General features: G+C 44.3%; 1 protein-coding gene across 1 annotated transcript; it reads left to right on the forward strand.

The window, feature by feature from the left end:
• The first annotated feature begins 373 nt into the window (after positions 1–373).
• On the forward strand, positions 374–20,608 carry slc4a5b (solute carrier family 4 member 5b). The gene is made up of 25 exons (XM_056736400.1): positions 374–461; positions 575–775; positions 10,019–10,145; positions 11,296–11,456; positions 12,272–12,421; positions 12,536–12,619; positions 13,316–13,371; positions 13,809–13,966; positions 14,234–14,321; positions 14,410–14,564; positions 14,651–14,779; positions 14,854–15,028; positions 15,321–15,454; positions 16,341–16,612; positions 16,896–16,960; positions 17,177–17,368; positions 17,491–17,604; positions 17,970–18,083; positions 18,211–18,372; positions 18,588–18,766; positions 18,840–18,912; positions 19,008–19,076; positions 19,231–19,404; positions 19,642–19,812; positions 20,507–20,608. The coding sequence occupies exons 1-25, from the start codon at positions 374–376 to the stop codon at positions 20,606–20,608; spliced, it is 3,393 nt and encodes a 1,130-aa protein (XP_056592378.1).
• The last annotated feature ends 709 nt before the right edge of the window (positions 20,609–21,317 follow it).

The following is a 21,317-nucleotide window of genomic DNA, read 5'->3' on the forward strand; positions in this document are numbered from 1 at the left end:
TCCCCATCAGCGATAGAGAGATTGATCTCATGTGATGGTTCCTCTGAGGTCCTCTCACGGTCACTGAAACGGAGACCATGAATAACATCACATATGCAGATTGAAAGACCTCAGACCTTGATTTGATTGGCTACTGTAACTGCTCAATTAAGTAATGTATGCAAATATGTTTCATTCATTAAAATAATTTACACTATTAAATGTATTGTTTGGGCAAAACTGAAAATTCTTTCATCATTTATTCATAGAACCCAATTTTTGTTTTTTTGAAGAATGTTGAAAACCAACACAACAAAAATATATCTTTCTATGTATGTGTTTATGTAAATGTGATATACTCATAGTTAGACTCTTTTGTGTGTTTTTTCTCAGTATGGATCATGACTGGCACGGGAGCAGAAGAAGTGGTCACGGTGTGAGGATGGTATCCTCACATGGTAAACGCTGTGAGGATGAAGACGGTGGGTGAAGATTAGTTTTTGCATGTGTTTCTCAGCAGATGTATTGCATGTTGTAAAGACTTTGTGTGTCTGTGTGAAGCTGAAGCTCATAGATGTTTCTCTGTCTTTTCTAGAATCCGTCTACATTGGTGTTCCGGTGTCACAGGGCAACAGGAGGAAGCGCAGGCGTCACCGGCACACATCACGTCATTCACACGACCGGGACAGTCGTGACAGACGGCACAGTCGTCACGAGCACACGGATCGAGAGGAAGCATGTGAGCCTGATGAAGAGCGGGATTCAAATGAGCTGCTCACAGACATCAACTCCGTCAGTAAGAGAACACTTTACTGATATACACATTAAGTTCAAACTTGAACAAAACATAAACTGCTCTTGTTCTGAGAGAGTTTACAACATAAAACTGCAGTGAACTGTACCTGTAAAAACCTGTACAGCCTTAAATATTCATTTATGTGTCAAATAGCTTATGCTAAACCATCAATCAAATATATTATTGAAATAAAATGCATAATATGTATGAAAGGGGGATAATTTTCTGTTTTTTAAACAAGCATTTATTTTTAAGTTTTAATATACACAGCACAATTACAATACAACAATCATAACAACACGCGTAACATTACTCCAATACAAAATAATTATAAAAATAAAGATTTATCAACAGCTGAGCAAATTACATTATTATAAGCCACTGTGTTGAAATAAAAACATAAACAAATGGCACTCTTACTAAGAATTTTGTCTGTTTCATAGTACATACATCTTAACATTCTTAAATCAAGATACATTTTCTTGACCAGAAAAGTGACCTAAGATATTATTTAGTCTTATTTTATGACAGAAAATATAAGAGAATTTTTAAGGGAATTTTTTATAAATTTTAGGGAAATGTATGTTTAAAACAAGCAAAAATATGTGCCAAGAAAAATAAACTCACATTAGGTACCTAAGAAAAAGATCAAGCTGAATTCAAGATGATATTTCTCACCCCATTGGGAGATTTTTTCCTTTTTGTAGCCTGTTACCTGTCACCCGTTCCGTATACGGGACACCGAAGTTTGCTTCAATATTGTGCTTTTATCTTTTAATCGAATCATGACAAACTATATATCATTGGAAATGTCTAAGACTCTAGAATACAGATTTCTTTTTTTTATAATTTATGAAGGGAGAGTAATTTATTATTTTTATAAAGAGTGTGCTTAGATTTGTTATCCTTTTGCGACCCGTATTTTTTAATAAAAGAAAAATAAACTTTTCTTATTTATTTTTACAATAACCCTAACAACATACCTTACATTTTTTGTTGTTGTTGCAATAATCAGCTACTTTTCTTTTTTCAAACGAGGCCAACCGTAAGTCTGTATTCCAAAGAATTCATGAGTTACCGCCATTTTAGTTCCAACATGCGTTTTTATGTGTTGGCTCAAAAAGGGCTCCGACAGTTAAGAGGTTTAAACATACATTTCCCTTATTCTTATATTTTCTTTGATAAAGCAAGACTAAATATCTTACGTCACTTCTCTGGTCAACTAAATGTACCTCGATTTTAGACTCATACAGTAAGAATGTCCTTTTTTGCAGTGTTATCGTATTGTAAAATAAATTAAATCTGTCCTATTGCTTTGATCATGTTTTTAAACCGAAACAATTTCACATCAAACTTCTGATTTTATTCTTCTAAAGTGAGAGAGAGAGACAGAGAGAGTTGTACTGTATGCTCAGTAAAGCTGGAGGAGGGGAAAACTCTTGTAAGGTCTTTCATGTGTGAGGTACTTTACCCTCTTTTACCCTGCTTCAGTTCTCAGTCAGTGTGAGGAGGTTTAAGAACCGAGACTTTCATAACTCATGCATATAACAAAATGAGTTAAACGCACAGCAGACACAGAGCTCAGGTGGTCAGGGTCATTCAGAGAGTCTGTTGGATATTTCTGGAACGGTGAGTGAAGAATGGCTGAGGAACGCTCTGGGTCGTCTTTTCATATTCAAGACTCAATTCAGTCTTTGACTTCCAGTCTGGAGTCTCAGAACACACTGTTGAGCACATGTACAGGTACCTTCTCATCTCACGCTCTTATTCTCTCACTTTTTATAACTTTCTCATTCTTTTCTCCATTGTACTTTCTCTTTGTAGTTTTTGGTCAAAGTCCATTTATTCTACACTCTTAAAAATACAGATTTCTTCAAAGCGATGCCTAACACAGGTTATTTTGGTTAACTAAAGAACGTTTCACTGAAAGGTTTCTAATATAACTATTTCTTTATTTTTGATTCTGTAGAACCTCTTCCTACTTTAAAGACATTTTGTCCAACCGAACGTAGAGTTAGACTGTATAGACCTTGTTAGACTGTTTATTTCTAGACTCTTCTTGATCTCAGAAGAATAGACCATCTGTGATCGACCAACCAAAGTTAGAAAAATGTATAATCTGTTGATAAGCTGCTGTGTTGTACGCATTCTACATATTTGTGATTTTCCTTTGGTGTGAGAGGGATTATGTGGAGAAAAACACATGCTGATAATCCAAAGAAAAGCCTGAAATCCTGAGAGAACAACAAGATGTTTGACTTGTGAGCACAGATTCTCAGTTTCACAGCGAAATATAAAGTCAAAATTTTTGATGTCATTAGGAAAGATCTTTTGATATGTGATGATCGCACATTTACAACATTTACACTGATCTGAGGACAGATCGTTCAGATTCAGTTCTTTGGGTTGTGTAAATTGAGTTTGAAACTGAAGGGATGTGGATGTGAGGTGATTCAGAGGATGTGAAAGTGTTTGATTTCGTCAGGAAGAAATCAGATTGTGGTTTAGTTTAGATGACGTGTGAATGATGTGCGGATGATCCGATGCCTCATGTTCACCTTTCATTTTGAAGCAGGTCAGATGACGGTCAGTTCACATCATGTGCTCCAGTAGACTTCTGTGTTTCTGCTTTCACATGAATGATCCCAAAAGTATCATTAAGTTTGTTTATCACACGGCTCGTTGGAATGCTTGATTCTGATTGGCCAGTCGCGATATTTGCCGGTTCGTTTGTCCCAGATAAAAACCTCTCAAAACGAATTACTCACGGTAACGTCTTGGTTACGTATGTAACCTCAGTTCCCTGATGGAGGGAACGAGACGTTGTGTCGAGAACGACAGATGGGGTTCGCCCTTGAGAACCAATCAACTCTGACTACTATAGAAAAGGCCAATGAAATTTGGCGAATGCAATTTGCATGCCGGGCTCCGCCCCCGGAAATCCGGTATAAAAGGAGGCCGGCGTGCAGCATTCACTTACCTTTGTTCTGAAGAGCCTGAGACCTCTCAAACTGCAGCAGAATACGATACGTGTTCGTGGCATAAGGGACACAACGTCTCGTTCCCTCCATCAGGGAACTGAGGTTACATACGTAACCAAGACGTTCCCTTTCTGTCGGTCTCTCGACGTTGTGTCGAGAACGACAGATGGGGTTGCCTATGGAAAACGCCACAACGCTGTATCGCGTCACAATCTCTAGCGAAGCGACGGTAACAAGCCTGGGCGTGTCATCTCGAAGCTTTCGTGAGACTGTAACCTTCCAGTGTGGTGGTCGGGGGGTTCCAGAGCTTTCTTGGAGAAAGATGGGTACAGCCCTGACCGGTAACTTTCACGGACGGGGCCTTAGCTCTCTATAGGCGAGAGGCCGTCCAGATCAGTTTACACCGGGTAAGCGCGACTCTTAATCAGAGAAGCGCTACAGAGGCCACCTCCTACCCGTGGGGAGGAATATGGTGGATATAGGTATGGTCTCGTCCTTGGAGGAGAACGCATGGAACGTGCGGACTGAGTAGTTAACCGCGAGGTGGAGGCCCACCTGGGGAAGCTCATGGGTTACCAGGAGTGGGAACCATTCTCATGAGGATACATCAGACGGAACAGCCCACGGAGGGGGTGTTACAGACGTCCGGTAGCACTAGGTCCGGTTAGAGCTATCTGTGATAGCTCACATGGTATCCCGGCCTAAGGGGGAAGGCTGCTCTGCCCAGCCAGCCCCCAGGGGGTGCTTGTTTGGTGATGGATGGAATGCCTATTCTTAACCAGTGTCTGGGTAAGAAGGGAGGCTGGTGAGGTACCAGTTTCTTAGCGATGTGTTCGGGTAAGAAGAAAAGGTAAATAGCACACTGACCCAACCTGTTAGAGGGTGGAAAGGTGCTTTCGCAGGCATACGCCCCCCCGGATGCCAGTCCTACATGTCGCCACGCAGGACGTGGGCTGACACCGGGTTTACGCGAAGGTTGTTAACCCTTGCGAAGGTGTTTGGGCATAGCCCAACCCGCAGCTCTACAGATGTCTGCTAGAGAGGCGCTTCTGCCAGTGTCCAGGAGGTGGCTAAACTCCGTGTGGAGTGAGCCCTCACTGCCAATGGGCATGGGAGATTCTGAGATCGGGATGCCGTCGTAACGGCGTCCACGACCCAGTGCGCCAGCCTCTGTTTGGAGACAGCCTTCCCCTTCTGCTGTCCTCCAACAGACACGGAGCTGGTCAGAGCTTCAGAGCTCTGCGTGCGGTCCAGTACGTACTGGACACAACACTAATCGGGTTGGGTCTTCCTCCCCCATGGGGAGCGCCTGCAAGTTCACCACTTGGCCCCGGAGGGAGTAATGGGAACTTCTTGGGCACGCATCCGGGCCTGGGTCTCAAGATAACGTGAGAGTTTCCAGGGCCGAGTTTAAGGCAATCCAGGGACACGGAGGATGCTCGGTGGTCCCCTACCCTCTTGAAGGAAGTGAGCGCCGTCAGGAGGGCCGTCTTACTCTATGAGGAAGATCGGAACCTCCGAGGGGCTCTTTGGGGGGCCCTGAGGCTCCCCAGGACCACTTAGGGTCCCAAGAGGGTATGGAGCGGAGATGAGGCGGATTCCGCCCTCTCGCTGCTTAGGAACCTGGTGACCAGGTCGTGTTGCCCTAGAAACTTTCCACCGACTGAGTCGTGATGAGTGGCAATAGCGACTACATACACTTTCAGTGTGGAAGGGAGATGTTAGTCTCCAGTCTCGTGAGGAGGGGAACACAATCCTGATCAAGCACCTCAGTGGGTCTTTCTCGTTGAGAAAGACACCAGGACGAGAAGAGGCACCGTCTAGAGGCGTGTAACCGCCTAGTAGATGGGGCCCTAGCCTGGGTGATGGTCTCAGCCGTATAGGGGGAGTAGCCATCTTAGGATCTTCTCGTCCCGTCTAGAGACCAGACATGGGTGTTCCAGAGGTCTGATCTGGGATGCCAGAACGTGTCCTTCCCCTGAGAGAGCAGGTCCTCTGTCAGGGGAATGGTTCAGGGGGAGTCGCTGTCCAGAGCATCGGCTCTGAGGCCAAGTGCGGTTAGACCGGTGTGGTGTAACCAATAACACTTGGTGCTCCTGCTCCCTGACCTTGCACAGAGTCTGTACAAGAAGGCTCCTGGGGGGGGAAGGTGTGCTTCCGCCCATCCCGCGGCCAGCTGTGCGCAAGGATATCCGTGCCGAGGGCAGGGACTATCAAGCGGGCAAATGGTGGTGTTACGGGAGGTGAACAGGTTTTACCTGGGCCTACCCGAACAGCCTCCAAATGAGCTGGACTGCACGGGGGTGGAGTCGCCACTCTCCACGAGGCATAAACTGGCGAGAAAGCACGTCGGCTGTCTAGTTCAGTTTGCCCGGGGTGTGTGGCCTGCAGGGAACGAGTCACCTGTTGACTCCACCGGAGGAGGCGTCGAGCAAGTTGTGTTTAGCTGCTGTGTGCGAACGCCACCCTGACGATCTGTATTCGCTACAGCTATAGTGCTGTCCTCGGAACAGCACGTGCATGTCTCGCACGAGAGGCCGTAGCCTGCTCAGTGCAAGTAGCATAGCCCACAACTCTTGGCAATTGATATGCCAGCGCAGGCGGGGGTTCGTCCAACACCCCACCTGCGTGCCCGTTGCACACTACACCGCACCCCTGCAGGGAGACTTCAGTCGTCACCACGACCTGCCTCATAACCTGCTCAAAGGGACCTGAGTCCGTCGAAAAAGTCATAAAGACTAGGGGTTATGGTGCGTCGGCAGCAGGGCGGCATCACCATGCGCCTGCTGCCGGTGTGCCACGCTCTCCTCGGAACTCGACTCTGAAACCAGTGTTGGAGCGGTGTCATGTGCATCAACTCGAGGGGTATTAACCCGCGAGGACGCCATGTGTCCCAGGAGCCTCTGAATTGTTTCAGGGGGACCGCTGTCTGCCTAAAATGTTCATTTCAGACAGTTCAACACTGGTTGGGCACAACTGCGGACAGGTGTGCTGACATGGTGACAGAGCTGAGTTCCATACCGAGAAAGAGGATGCTCTGCACTGGGGAGAGCTTGCCCCTCTCTTGGTTGACCTGGAGTCCCAATCGACCTAGGTGCCGGAGCACCAGGTCCCTTTGTGTACATAACAGATCTCGCGAGTGTGCCAAGATAGGCCAGTCGCTGAGATAGTTTAGTACCCGCTCGCCTTCCTCCTCTCAGGGAGAAAGGGCGGTCAGGGACAGACCGAAAGGGAGGACTCTGTACTGATATGCCCGCCTCTCGCACGCGAACCGTGGGAACGGCCGGTGTCGAGGAGGATCGAGACATGAAAGTAAGCGTCCTTCAGGTCGATTGCCACGAACCAATCCTGACACCTCATAGATGTCAGGACGCGCCTCTGTGTGAGCACCCTGAATGGCAGCTTGTGAAGGTGCTCTGTTCAGGGTACGCAGCCTTTGGGGGCAACCCGCCGTCTTTCTTGGGAACGATGAAGTGCGGGTGGTGACCCACTGAACATCTTGGTTTTGAGGGACGAACTCGATGCCTGTTTTGCCAGAAGGGTGGTGACCTCTACCCGAAGTACGGAGGCGTCCCTGCCTCTGACAGAGGGAGAGATGATGCCCCGAAACTTGGGTGAGTCTCTGGCGAACTGGATCGAGTAACCAAGACGGACCGCCCTCATTAGCCAGCGAGACAGTGTGGGCAGCTCTCGAGCTCCCAGGGACTGTGACAGGGTAACCAAGGGGACGGTCTGCTTCATCATTCCCACGGGGGGTGGTTCGTCGGCTGGCGGAGCTAACCATGTCACGGGGAGTCCCCGGAGGGAAGGTTTTTGCTCCGCCTGCTTACCTGCCTGGCGGGACAACGGCACGCACTGTCGGTTTGAGAGTGGTGACAGCTGTCATATGTGTACGACCTCACGCCTCGCCAGGGTGTGAGGTCGGTTCGCCGAGCACAGTCCAGTGGAGTGTGCGATCGGCTGCAAGTAAACCCGGGGAGAACAGAAAACTCAGTGAGTAAGTGGGCGCCAAGCCCTAACAAGGGCCCGGCTTTGGTGACGAGGCAGGAGTCGTCCCGTACCGACCGATCAGAGCCGTGGCTGTGAAGGTTCGGGCCCGATGTTGTTCTCCCTGGGGTCTTCCCGTCAGTGTCCCTTCTCGCGAGGAGGTTGCTGACGGGGTGGAGGTTTCCCCCTCGACCTCTGCTTCCGGGGTGCCGCCTGTGGGGGCACAGGAACCGGAGCCGATGTCGAAAGGGTCCTGGGTTGCAGGGAAGCAGACGTCACGTGAGATCTCGGAGGCCTGTAGGCGGCCGAGTCGCGACGTGAAAAAAATGTGGTTAATTGCCACGGTCTGCTTCGCCGTCAAAAAACTGCTGAGCGCAGTCCTCGACGGTGTTACCAACAACCCACCCTGCGAGATGAGTGCATCAAGAAAGCGGACTTCCTTGCTGTCACTCTTCTGCACAAGGTATAGCCGGGGGTGTCTCTCCTGGACCACTACCGTGGACATCGTCCGACCCAGGGCCCGTGCCGCCGCCTTAGTCGCCCGTAGAGCGCTGTCAGCGGTGGCACGGAGATCCTGCATTATACCCGGGTCGGCCTTACCCTCGTGGAGCCCTCTCAACGCCCTGGCCTGGCGGACCTGCAGGATGGCCAAGGCATAGAGAGAGGAGGCAGCCTGGCCCGCAACATCGCAAGCTTTCGACACCAGTGATGCCGAAGTCTTACGTGCTTTGGACGGTAGGAGTGGTCGATCCCCCCCCAGGTGGTAGCCGTCCGCGGCACAGGTGCACCGCAGGCGGACGTTCCACCCGGGGGATCTCGACGCAGTCCTTGGCTGCCTCACCATCGAGGGAAGTAAGGGAGCCGGAGCTGGTTTCACTGGAACGGTCCGTGAGTGGAGCGTTCCAAGTTTTACACAGCTCCTCATGCACCTCCGGGAAAAACATGGCACCCGGGGTGGGCGCGGTTTGCACCGCGCACCGACCTCGGGAACCACGTATCCCCGGGTTAGCACGGATGACATCACTTCTGCTTCCTCCTGAACTCGACCGCTGGGGGTGGAGTTTGGATTCGGCAGAGTCGGATGCCAGTCTCCCTCCGATGCTGCGAGCGACATCTCATCTACGTCACACATCGTTTCCGAGTGTGTGCGTGAGGATCCGGACGGTATGCCACCGCCGGTTGGGGAACGTTCAGAAGAGCGAATCGGGGTGCGATCGGCCCGTGAGCACTTGGCTGGCGGGTTTACGTTCGCAGAGTTCCCCGTATCACTAACGCTGCTAACGTGGGTGGTCATCGGGGCCGTAGCCACAGATGTCACAGCCCGGGTAGCAGACGAAATGGTGGCTGGTTCCCGTAGGAAGACAGCCACCCGTGACCGCAACTTCTGAATGACAATCTGCCCGCAGTGCAGGCAGATGTGTCAACGAACGCTGCTTCAGTGTGCTGGACGCCCAGACACCTAATGCAGCGATCGTGTCCATCCCCCTCCTCGATGAGGGTGCCGCACCCAAGAGAACAGCGGGACATGCCGCGCTGGAGAATGCTCAGTCAGTCCTGAAAAGGACTTTTAGAAAAAATCTCTAACACCTCCGGAACCGCCGAGACGCCCAGGGGAAGGTCGCTGCAGGAAGGGACGATCCGCTGTAACACGTCGTAGCACCAGCGTGTAGTTGTAGAGGATTGAATCCTGAGTTGTACTCATGAGCGATGGCTCTGAAGAACAAAAGGTAAGTGAATGCTGCACGCCGGCCTCCTTTTATACCGGATTTCCGGGGGCGGAGCCCGGCATGCAAATTGCATTCGCCAAATTTCATTGGCCTTTTCTATAGTAGTCAGAGTTGATTGGTTCTCAAGGGCGAACCCCATCTGTCGTTCTCGACACAACGTCGAGAGACCGACAGAAAGGGAACCAAGCTGCAACAAATCAATTTGATTGTTCTTTTGTGGACAAATTAAATATAGCCTAGATATTTATTTTAATAACATATGTGAAATTATATTTACAAATGATTAAACCAATGTCGTTTCTTCACATTTCATTTCAAATTTTTTCTCATGTGGCAAGTAGTCGTGTAATAAGCGGGATATTGTGTAAACAGCCAGCTATTATCGCCCGCCTGTATCCCTTAACTTAACTTTTTCTCATACGAATCATCAAATCTGTTGCCACATGTATCAAATACCCACCGGTGCATTTTAAAGTAAACGCTTGACTGCATTTTATTAAAAAAGAAGCGTGTGTGTTTGTGTGTGTGTGTGTGTGTGCACGTGTCAGTGTCCCCCGCTGCAGAGAGACTGCGTCACATTCTCAGAGAGGACGATGAACCCACACCCACTCTATTCACTGAGATGGACACACTGCAGCATGAGGGAGGAGAGATGGAGTGGAAAGAGTCGGCCCGGTAACACAAACACACTCACACACAAACACTCAACATTCATCGCATGCACACGCACACAATGACACATGCTTAACAATTATCATTTACACATAAGTATGTACACTTTCACACACTCACAAGAACAACAGCACAGTCACACACACACACACACACACACACACACACACACACATACACACACACAATGACACATGCTTAACAATTACCATGAACACACACAACAATTAATATGTACACTTTCAAACACTAACACAACAACACAAACACACACAACACTTAACATCCTTAACAACCACAAAACCTAATCACACACACACAACACTTAAGATTCATCACATACACACAACCCCAACACAACCTTCATCTGACACTCACACAAATACATGCTCAACAAATATCATGTACACAACAAAGCCTCTTTCATACACTCACAACAACACTTAACATTTATCACACACACAACCACAGCACTCACAGATTCAACACCTACATACACACACACACACACATACACACACTGACAGATGCTGTCAGTGTGACAGCACTTAACATAATTAACATAATTAACAACCGCAAAACCTAATCACACACAAACACAACACTCAGCATTCATCACATACACACAACACGCTCAACAATTATCATGTACACAACACATCCTCTTTCACACTCTTAACATTTATCACACACACAACCACAACACACCACCTAAATCACACTCACAACAACAATCACACAGTCATCACACAGACACAAACTTAATCACACAGATATGCGCACACACATACACACACACACACACACTCATCACATACTGTACACACACACAACCACAACACAACCTTCATCACAAACAACAAGACATGCTCAACAACTGTCACATACAATACACAGCCTCTTTCTCTCGCTCACAACAACACACATACATTCATCACACACACACACAACCTTATTCACACACATTAGTCAGACTTAAAGGCTGTTATTCTCACGCATACACACCCAAACACACACACAGTAACTTTAATAACGAAAATCTCATTGCAATTATTTTTTAATCCATTACAACATAAGAGTTTTTTTCGTCTGCTGGTGGGATGTGAAGAGTGTTGTCACGGCAACAGCTTCATCTCTTGTTGTGTTGCGTCAGGTGGGTGAAGTTTGAGGAGAAGGTTGAGGAGGGTGGAGAGAGATGGAGTAAACCTCACGTGTCCACGCTGTCTCTGCACAGTCTGTTTGAACTGCGCACGTGTCTGCAGACCGGCTGCGTTCTGCTGGACCTCGAGGGATATTCACTTCCACAGATCGTGGGTCTGTTTCTCTTTCACTGCTCATCACGCTTCACAAGAGCTCATTTACTGGATCACGTGATGTTCTTAAAGCGATATTTCAGAGGCAAAAAAGTTCCACATGTTTTACTTAAACTCACAGACTTTCTTCTTGAAGAACAATGCAGTCGGAGTTATAATACCACGTATTATTTTTCTTCCATGCGGTAGAATAGAAATGAATGGGGAGCACATTTTTTAAGCTCCAAAATGTCTATCCATCAATCAAAGAAGTGATCTGAGGTCTTAACACAGGTCTTCTGAAGCATATTGATGAACTTTATCAAGAGAAATATCCATATTAAGAGCGCTATGACTGTGATGTCTTACTTCCGTTATCCCTCGTCTGTACGTGAACCTGAGGCTTGTTTTTACGGCAACTGTGTAATGTTAAAGAAACGCAACGATTCACTTCAGAAGGCCATTAGAACACGGACCCGTGCCGAGCACTTTTTGGGTGCTTCAAAAAATTGCGCCCCATTCACTCCCATTAAAGAATGGGAGTGGGGGAAAAGACATTGGGAAAATGTTGAAAACCTGGGGAAAATGATACATGGTATTATAACTCTTCATGAGTTATTCTTCTTCAAGAAGAAAGTCAAATTCAGTCAGGATGCCTTGAGGGTGAGTAACACACAGGGACGTTTTGTTTTGCCTCTGAAATGTCGCTTCAAGATTTAAATGAGACAGATTCCATTAAATATACAGCTATAAAATACAACTCTATGATCATTTGTTCTTCAGTTTGTATGGAAATCTATTATACGCTGATGTTCACGTTTGCTTCTTTGTCTCCAGATGACATTGTAGATAAGCAGGTGCAGGAGGGTCTTATAGCTCCAGAGATCCGTGAGAAGATCAGTTTCGTTCTCCTGCGGAAGCACCGTCACCAGACCAAGAAGCCTATCCATCGCTCGCTGGCAGACATCGGCAAATCCAGTCCTCCCAGTGAGCGCTCCCTGTAAACTTCACCCGTCCCAGAGTTCCCCGTTCTCTTTCATTTCTTGATTCTCATCTTCATCTTTTCTTCTGTCTTTGTGTGTGATCTGGTGTGTGTATCAGACCCCAGTCCTCGCTCTACTTCAGGTTTTCATCGCTCCACTGAGGACCTGCGTTCTCGACAGAGCGGAGGTCTCAGTAAACTGCGTGAGTCTCTGGACTTCTCTTACTAACCTTCATGTACACCAGCGGTCAAACATTTTTTCATGTACCCTGGACACTTGTTGACTGTTGATTTTGTTAAAAACACACACATTCAGTATAAACATTTGAGCTCTGGTGTATTTATCTGCATCTTCTTTAACACCTCAGCACTTTTCTTACTTCTCTGTCTGTGTAGAAAGAACCTCAGCACGAGAAATATTTTAAGTTCGATGTGTGTTGAATATGATTTGTATGCAGGATTGAATTTCTGTCATTGTTCTGAGGATTAGACATTATTCCTGAGCTCTTGACTTGTTTTTTTTTCAGCTGTGTTTCTTATGATTCGCTCTGAACTGTGGCTAGTGTGTTTGTTTGTCGATCACTAAACCAACGACTGCTTTTCAAACTATTTGGTGGTATTACTGATAAAACATCATTAAATGAACACTACAGAACCCCAGAAATATTATTTTACTCAAGCTGTAAGTTTGAACTCAGTGTTAAGATCAGAAAAGTCCATTAAAATGTGGTGACTTTACAGTTGCCTTTGAATTAAGGTGTGAGTCAAATATATAAATGTATTATCATCTGATATTATAAGCATACATTCATTTCTTTCTGAATGAACTTTTTCTCATAGTTGGACACTTGTTAAATGTTGGAATAAATGGATTCACGTGCGTGATTTATGTTTTTCAGATCCATCTCAGTGCCGCAGTATGAATGATATTTCCGTCACGCCCAGCTCTGATCAGGTACGACAGTCTCTTGCCTTTTTTTTCTCAGTTATTTTCTCATTTGTTTTGATGCAACTCATGGGCTTGTTTGACAGGTTCTGTAGTGTCTGAATAAAATAATCAAAATAGAAAGACACTTGTTCACTAGAAAGTGACTTGAAAATGAGAATTAAAAGATTAAAAGGGGATTTTGAGAATAAGCACAGAACCTTTCATGGCCACGTGCCCCCCTTTGTGTGTGTGTGTGTGTGCCTGTGTGTACGTGTGTGCCTGTCCGTCTGTTCATGTCTGCATGCGTGTGCATGTGTGTGTGCATATTTTTGTGTGTGTGCGTTTGTGTGTGCATGTAAATAGTTCAAAAAGTTCATATTGAAAATGATTTATGAATGAATGCATGATGTTCTGCTGTCGCGTGAACACAAGCTTCTCAAAAACAGTGTGATTCTGCCCACTAGCTGAAAAACAAGTTCATGAAGAAGATCCCGAGAGATGCAGAGGCGTCCAACGTTCTCATCGGAGAGGTGGATTTTTTGGACAAACCCTTTGTTGCATTCGTCCGTCTGGCTCAAGCCGCTACACTCGGAGGTCTCACTGAAGTCCCCGTACCAACCAGGTGAAGATCCTGCTCCGCACATGCTTTCGTTTGTTAATCCGGTCAAAAAATGGGTTAATTAGTTCATTAAATACACTTTTTATGAGGCTGTCGATGAAATCCAGGCTATTTTGAGACAATGAGCATCTCTTCCTGACATAAAGGAAATCTGGATTCTGTAGAAAGATGACAAAAAATGACTTTAGTTGGATTTGTAGAGACAGGGTCACAATTTTATTAAATTTTAAGAAAGATTGGAAAACTCTGGTGGATGTGTCTCTGTCTCAGGTTTCTGTTTGTTCTGCTGGGACCGAATGGCAAAACCAAATCCTACAATGAGATTGGCCGTGCCATGGCTACTCTTATGGTTGATGATGTAAGACACTTCAAACATCATGTCATAGTCTAGTCTGAAGGATCAATGTTACAGAATGATCTGAACATTTGTCAATCATCATCTTCAGCTCTTCAGTGACGTTGCTTATAAAGCCAGAGACCGGGAGGATCTGATCGCAGGTATCGATGAGTTTTTAGATGAGGTGATCGTTCTTCCTCCAGGAGAATGGGACCCAAAGATTCGCATTGAGCCTCCCAAAAAACTACCTTCAGCAGAAATGAGGTATTAAATCATTCATTTACATTGTGTTTCACATTTCTTAGGTCAAGTAAGCTTTAAGCAAACCTAAGTTCTGCTCTCTTACACAGGAAGTCGGTTTTCTCTCTGAATGAACTCGGACAGCCCAATGGAAATGCAGGAGGAGGTCCGGCATCCGCTGAAGATGAGGAGATGCCTGCTCCTCATGAACTCGGAGAGGAGCTGGCGTTCACCGGCCGGTAATAATCACTCCGCCTGTCTGTGTCTCTGGACGGTGTTTGAGTATGATGTATGATGTTTATGTTTCTGATAGATTCTGTGGTGGACTTTGGCTGGACATCAAGAGAAAGATGCCCTGGTTACTCAGTGACATCTATGAGGGTATTCACATTCAGTCCATCTCCGCTGTGCTCTTCATCTATCTGGGCTGCATCACTAACGCCATCACCTTTGGAGGACTTCTGGGAGACGCTACAGATAACTACCAGGTCATTTAGTTTTTTTAAGAGAAGATGATATAGACATGTACTTTTATTTAGTGTTTTGTGTGCTTTGTTTAAATAACAGCTTGCACTCAAGCTGGAATATACATACATACACATATAATATAATATAGATATTCTTTTTGGTCCTATAAGATATCCCAAAGCTTTAATAAAGGTTTAGATAATGTTGGATGAACCTTTTAGATTTATTGATAAGATCTCAGCTGATCATTACATTACATTCTATCAGTTTTCATTTTTCTTTAAAGTTTGTGTGTTTGTTGTTGATGTTCAGGGTGTGATGGAGAGTTTTTTGGGCACAGCCCTGGCTGGTGCTGTCTTCTGTTTGTTTGGTGGTCAGCCCCTCATCATTCTCAGCTCTACAGGACCAATATTGATCTTTGAGAAACTGCTCTATGAATTCAGCAAGTGAGGACAATATCATCTAAATCTTTTTGTCTGTCTGTCTGTCTATCTATTAATCTATTTATCTATTTATCTATCTATCTATCTATTTATCTATCTATCTATCAAGTCTGTCTGTCTGTCTATCGTCCGTCTCCAACTGTCCATCTCTCCATCTCGCCATCTCTCCATCCATCTAGCCGTCCATCTGTCCATCCATCTATTGCTCCGTCCGCCTGTCCATCTATCTGTCCAACTCTCCATCTGTCCATCCATCTGTCTGTCTTTTTCTATCTATCTATCCATCCATCCATCCGTCCAATCTCGCCATCCATCCATCTCTCCATCCATCTAGCCGTCCATCTTTCCATCCATCTATGGCCCCGTCCGTCTGCCTATCTGTCTGTCTGTCTGTCCATTCATCCATCCATCCATCCATCCGTCCGTCTATCCATCTATCTGTCCATCTACACGTCCATCTCTCCATCTGTCCGTTCGTCCATCTGTCTGTCTTTTTCTATCTATCTATTCATTCATCCTTCTCTCTATCTCTCCATCTGCCCATCTGTCCACTAATCCCTCCCTCCATCCGTCTATTCATCTATACGCCTGTCCATTTATCGGTCAGTCTGTCTATCTGTCTGTTCATCTATCCGTCCTTTCACCTTCCCTCCATACCAAGAGTACCTCCAGAGACCAGGGGTTGAAAAGTCAAATATTTCATATTATTGAATTTGAAATGTTTGAGCAAAAAAAGACTTTCCCAGCTTGAAGTAGTGTCTGCTTTTAAACCCTTGAAACACTATGGTTCCACCTCAGACTGTAAATGTTCCTGAACATAAATTGTATTATTTATTAAAGTTGTGAACACAAATGCTGTGTAAAGATCTGAACGTGTTGTTGTGTTCAGAAACAATGACATTGACTACATGGAGCTCCGGCTGTGGATCGGTCTCCACTCATGTCTTCAGTGTCTGATTCTGGTGGCCACAGACGCCAGTTACATCATCAAATACATGACCCGCTTCACTGAGGAGGGCTTCTCCAGTCTCATCTCCTTCATCTTCATCTCTGATGCCATCAAGAAAATGACATCAACCTTCAACTATTACCCCATCGATCGAGACTTTAAACCCGATTACATCACCACATACAGATGTGACTGCTTGCCACCTGATCAAGGTGAGTCTGAAGCCCTCGGCCAATCAGAATGCTGCATTCTCCAGCCATGTCTGTTTTATTTCTTAAAGTTCTGGGTTTATTTATTTACTTTTTTAAATTATGCAAATGTTTTATGTTGACTTTAATGTCATGGATTTGACAATGTGTGTTTTTATTGCTCACACTTGATTCGATGGGATGTGTGATGGAGTGAGTATCAGCTACATGAACATCTGTTTAATGTGATGTTGCATGATTTTTTTTGGCCAATATACAAACATATTACGTGTATTTTCTTTTGTAGTCTCATCGTTGGCTCACAATGATTCTTCTGGATTAGGCATATACAACTTCACCGATTACCCAATGGTGAGCTGAGATTGCATAGGTTTATGTTACAGTAAACAGAAGATTTTCACAAACGGATCTTTATTTATTATTTTTTATGACCGTTATAAGAATGTACAAATTACAATGTTAGTATAGTAACACACTTAAATAAACATTTGTAAGGGTGAAGAAAATGCATGACACCTTAAGATCAGTGAAGAAAATTTACCAAAAAAATTCATCTGTTTCACACAGTTTAACATCTCGGCTGTGGACTGGAGTCAGCTGAATAAGAAAGACTGCGTGAGGTTTGGAGGGTCTCTGGTGGGCAAGTCCTGTAAATATGTTCCTGATCTGGCGCTATTGTCTTTCTTCTTGTTCTTTGGCACTTACTCCATGACCGTCTCTCTCAAGAAGTTCAAAGCCAGCCGATATTTTCCTACAAAGGTCAGGCGGGATAATCCCCTCTATTTTGTGTCTCTACATTTTTTTACACGTTCTGTGTGTCCGAGTCTATGTTTATGATCTGTGTTGTGTTTATCGTGATGTCCTCTCGTGTTCTTCTCAAGTGTCGTGCACTGATAGGAGATTTTGCCATTGTAATATCCATCCTGGTCTTCTGTTCTCTGGATTATGTGATGTCATTGGAGACGCCAAAACTGCATGTGCCCACCCAGATTAAGGTCCATAATGTTTTTTCCTCTCATTTTCTTCATTTATTCCCATTAAATAGAATCTGCTTCCCTTTCATTCTCTTTTATTCTAAGTTCTGTCATCACATATTTAAAATCATCTTGTGTTAAAACTATTCCAATCTTTCACAAGTTTTCTTCCCACATAAAAGATGTTTTACAAAAGTGTAATGAATGTGATTAGCATCCAACCTCCAAATACAAAATCACCTTTTTTTATCAATTAAGACCAGTTCAGTCTGATTTTCTCTTCTTTTGACTCACTTTTGTGAGTCAAACACTAGTCCTTCTAAAATCTGATGTCTTTTAGTTTTCTGCATCTGTTTCCATCTTTCTCTATTCCTGTAAATGTGCAGCTTCGAAAACTCATCAGTGATTTTGCAATCTTCACCTCAATCATGACATTTGTTGGTATCGATATGCTTATGGGCCTTAAAACCCCTAAACTGATTGTCCCAACTGAATTTAAGGTATGTTCTGGTCATATTTCTGAATGATTATACTAACATAACCTCAATCCAGTGTACTTGGCAAAACTGAGTGCGTTTTTAACTTCTTTGTCATTCATCATCTTTGTGTAAACTCTATTATGTGCAGCCCACCCGACCAGATCGTGGTTGGATCGTCTTGCCTTTAGGAAAGAACCCGTGGTGGATTTGTCTTGCCAGCTTTGTGCCTGCGATGCTGGTCACCATCCTGATCTTCATGGATCAGCAGATCACTGCCGTCATTGTCAACCGTAAAGAAAACAAACTAAAGGTGCATTAAATACAATATTCAAAATCGTGATCATCGTCGTATCATTTCTTATACTTAAAAAAAATAATTCTCCATTTACATCAAATCGTGCATCTTGTCGATGAGAAAGTTTTTATTTCAGAGTAATATGACAGATGATATTGTCCTGGAAGAATTCAAAAGTTGAAGGAGACCCATTAATAATTAGTTTTCTCTCAAACCGTCCGCTGGAGCAGAAAGGTTGCGGTTATCATCTGGATCTGTTCTGGGTGGGTATCCTGATGGCCGTTTGCTCGTTCCTGGGTTTGCCGTGGTACGTCGCGGCCACCGTCATCTCCATCGCACACATTGACTCTCTAAAGATGGAGAGCGAGTCCAGCGCTCCCGGAGAGCAGCCACAGTTTCTCGGTGTGAGGTAAATCTCAATCGACAGGGGGATGTTTTTTTGGTTTTCTGAATTTTGATGTGTTTGTTTGTGTTTACCGCAGGGAGCAGAGACTTACGGGCACATTAGTGTTTGTCCTGACTGGAGTCTCAGTGTTTCTTGCACCAATACTGCAGGTATGAATAATCTACTGTATATTCTTCATCTATATGTTATATGTCATGTATTTGGATGTTATGGTAATAAACACATGTATGATGTTTTGATGCAGTACATCCCCATGCCTGTTTTGTATGGGGTGTTTCTCTACATGGGTGTCGCATCTCTCCATGGCATTCAGGTACACGAAACACTGAGTTCGATCTGATCTCTTCTGTGCTGTGTTATATAGTTCATCTGAAAATGAAATTCATGTTGAACTTAAAAGTCAACTGACCAAAGTCGGATGGTCCTTTAAGAAGAATTAGAAATTCACCAGATGCTGTTTTATTTAGTTCTGGGAAAGGATAAAGCTTTACCTGATGCCGGCCAAACACCAGCCAGATTTTGCGTTCCTGCGTCACGTCCCCCTGCGTCGTGTACATCTCTTCACGCTGGTGCAGGTCACCTGTCTTGCCGTCCTCTGGATCCTCAAGTCCACTATGGCTGCCATCATTTTCCCCGTCATGGTGAGCATCTCTGAAAAAAGGGATTTATATGAGGACCAATATTTGTTTACGGTGTACGCACACAGAACCTTTGACATCCAACCTTTTTCATAAAAAATACCATAAAATTAAATTACGAAAAAACGTAATAAAGAACCTTAGAATAAATGGTTCTTAGGAAACTTTTGGGAAAAGAAGCGCATCTAAAGTGAAAGTTGTTGCGATGATGGTTATGCGATTGTGTTGTTCCTCTGACAGATTCTCGGTTTGATGGTGGTACGGAAGCTGTTGGATCTTGTCTTCTCTCAGCACAATCTGGCCTGGCTGGATGACATCCTGCCTGACAAAGACAAGAAGAAGAAAGAGGACGAGAAGAAAAAGAAAGAGAAGAAGAAAGCGAAGGCGGATGAACAGAACAGTGATGAAGAGGTGAGATGGGACTTCAGATGACATCATGGGTCATGTGATAATACACACGCTGTTTCCATTACCAATCAAATGCGTTTCCTCTTCCTCCACAGTGTTGTTGAAAAGGCACTGTAATACTTTTCACTTCTATCTGCATGTGTGCATTGTCTTGCATGTGTTGTTTTAGGAATGCAGTCTCCCTTTATTGCGCACTTCATGTATTTGCATATTATTGCATGATGTTTGTTCAACCAGGATCTAAAAATAACAACGGTTGTGAGTGAAATGTGGCTTTGCTTCGAAAAGCCACTCTAACAGAATCACTTCCTTAAATCATGATGTGAAAATTATAATTTTCCTTCACTATTTCCATTTGACATACAATTTATATGGTTAAATAAAAAAAATCCATGTGTATTACTGTGTTTTTGCACAACAAACATTTAGAATTAAAAAAAAAATCATGCTTTTTTAATTAGTACAAAAAATCACCTTTTCTATTTTTCTAGAGTAAAAGCAAAGCAACGTATTGATTACTGTTAAAGTTTGGAAAGGTTTAGAAAGTTCACAGTTTTGTTATTTCACCAAACTGAAAGTTACTCAAATATTGTAAATTTTTCCTAACCCATCAGTTTTGGATCCTGGTTACATTCCCCTCTAATATACACTTGCTAGTTTGTGCATTGTTTGTTGTTACGATGTCTTCTACCCCCAGTCAAAGAAACCCAGAGAAATCCCACCCTCAGTGAAGATTCCTGTGGATCTCATGAATCCAAACCCTCCCAACTCAGATCCCTCAGTGTCTGACTGTGAGTAAAACTAACACACCACCATCCTTTACTCCTGTTTCTGTCTGCGTCTCTCAACCAATCGCTTGCTCACTATTGCACTGTTATTCATTTATCTATTTAATGTTTGTAGAAGTCGAAGTCTCACCCTCATTTCAGCCGAGGCCACGCAAGCCTGACCTGGATGACGTTCATGATCCAGCCCAAACCTTCCGGCCGATGCTCACACAGTCTGTTTTCCTCACACTTATACTTACACACAAGCAAATGTGTGATATTTTTATGTACATTACTAACGCAGCGAGTGACGTATATTTCTCAAACCCACACCAACCATGTTGCAAGTGAGTCATTTTATCTTTGGATCTCGCTCAAGATTCTTAAATTAAATCTTCCACAGAGCCGATGCCAGTCTGGCACACAAACACACACACAGAGAACATTTGCTGTGTCAGTACACAAGATTCACTCGTCTTCGTTCAGATTCAAACACAGTAAGACTGATGTACGTATTCATTTTGGAAACTAAGAGAATACCTGAAAAAAAAGATATTTGAATTATGTTTATGATTATATTATATAATCATATTGTACATGTATTTGCACTGTATGATATTTAATTTGCATTTCATAGAATCTAGTGGGAAAATCACAAATAAATAGATTTATAGTTAGATATAAACTGATTCTAGGTACTGTATTAGAAATTATTGAAATTAAACTGTTGCGTTACATTTT

Source organism: Triplophysa dalaica, chromosome 22 (genome assembly GCF_015846415.1).
Source record: "Triplophysa dalaica isolate WHDGS20190420 chromosome 22, ASM1584641v1, whole genome shotgun sequence".
Taxonomy (NCBI): domain Eukaryota; kingdom Metazoa; phylum Chordata; class Actinopteri; order Cypriniformes; family Nemacheilidae; genus Triplophysa; species Triplophysa dalaica.

Coding starts and splice junctions, on each gene's coding strand:
- slc4a5b (XM_056736400.1), top strand. CDS start 374: ATGGATCATGACTGGCACGGGAGCAGAAGAAGTGGTCACGGTGTGAGG. Junction 776..10,018: donor CACAGACATCAACTCCGTCA/GTAAGAGAACAC, acceptor TGCACGTGTCAG/TGTCCCCCGCTGCAGAGAGA. Junction 18,913..19,007: donor TTCTTGCACCAATACTGCAG/GTATGAATAATC, acceptor GTTTTGATGCAG/TACATCCCCATGCCTGTTTT.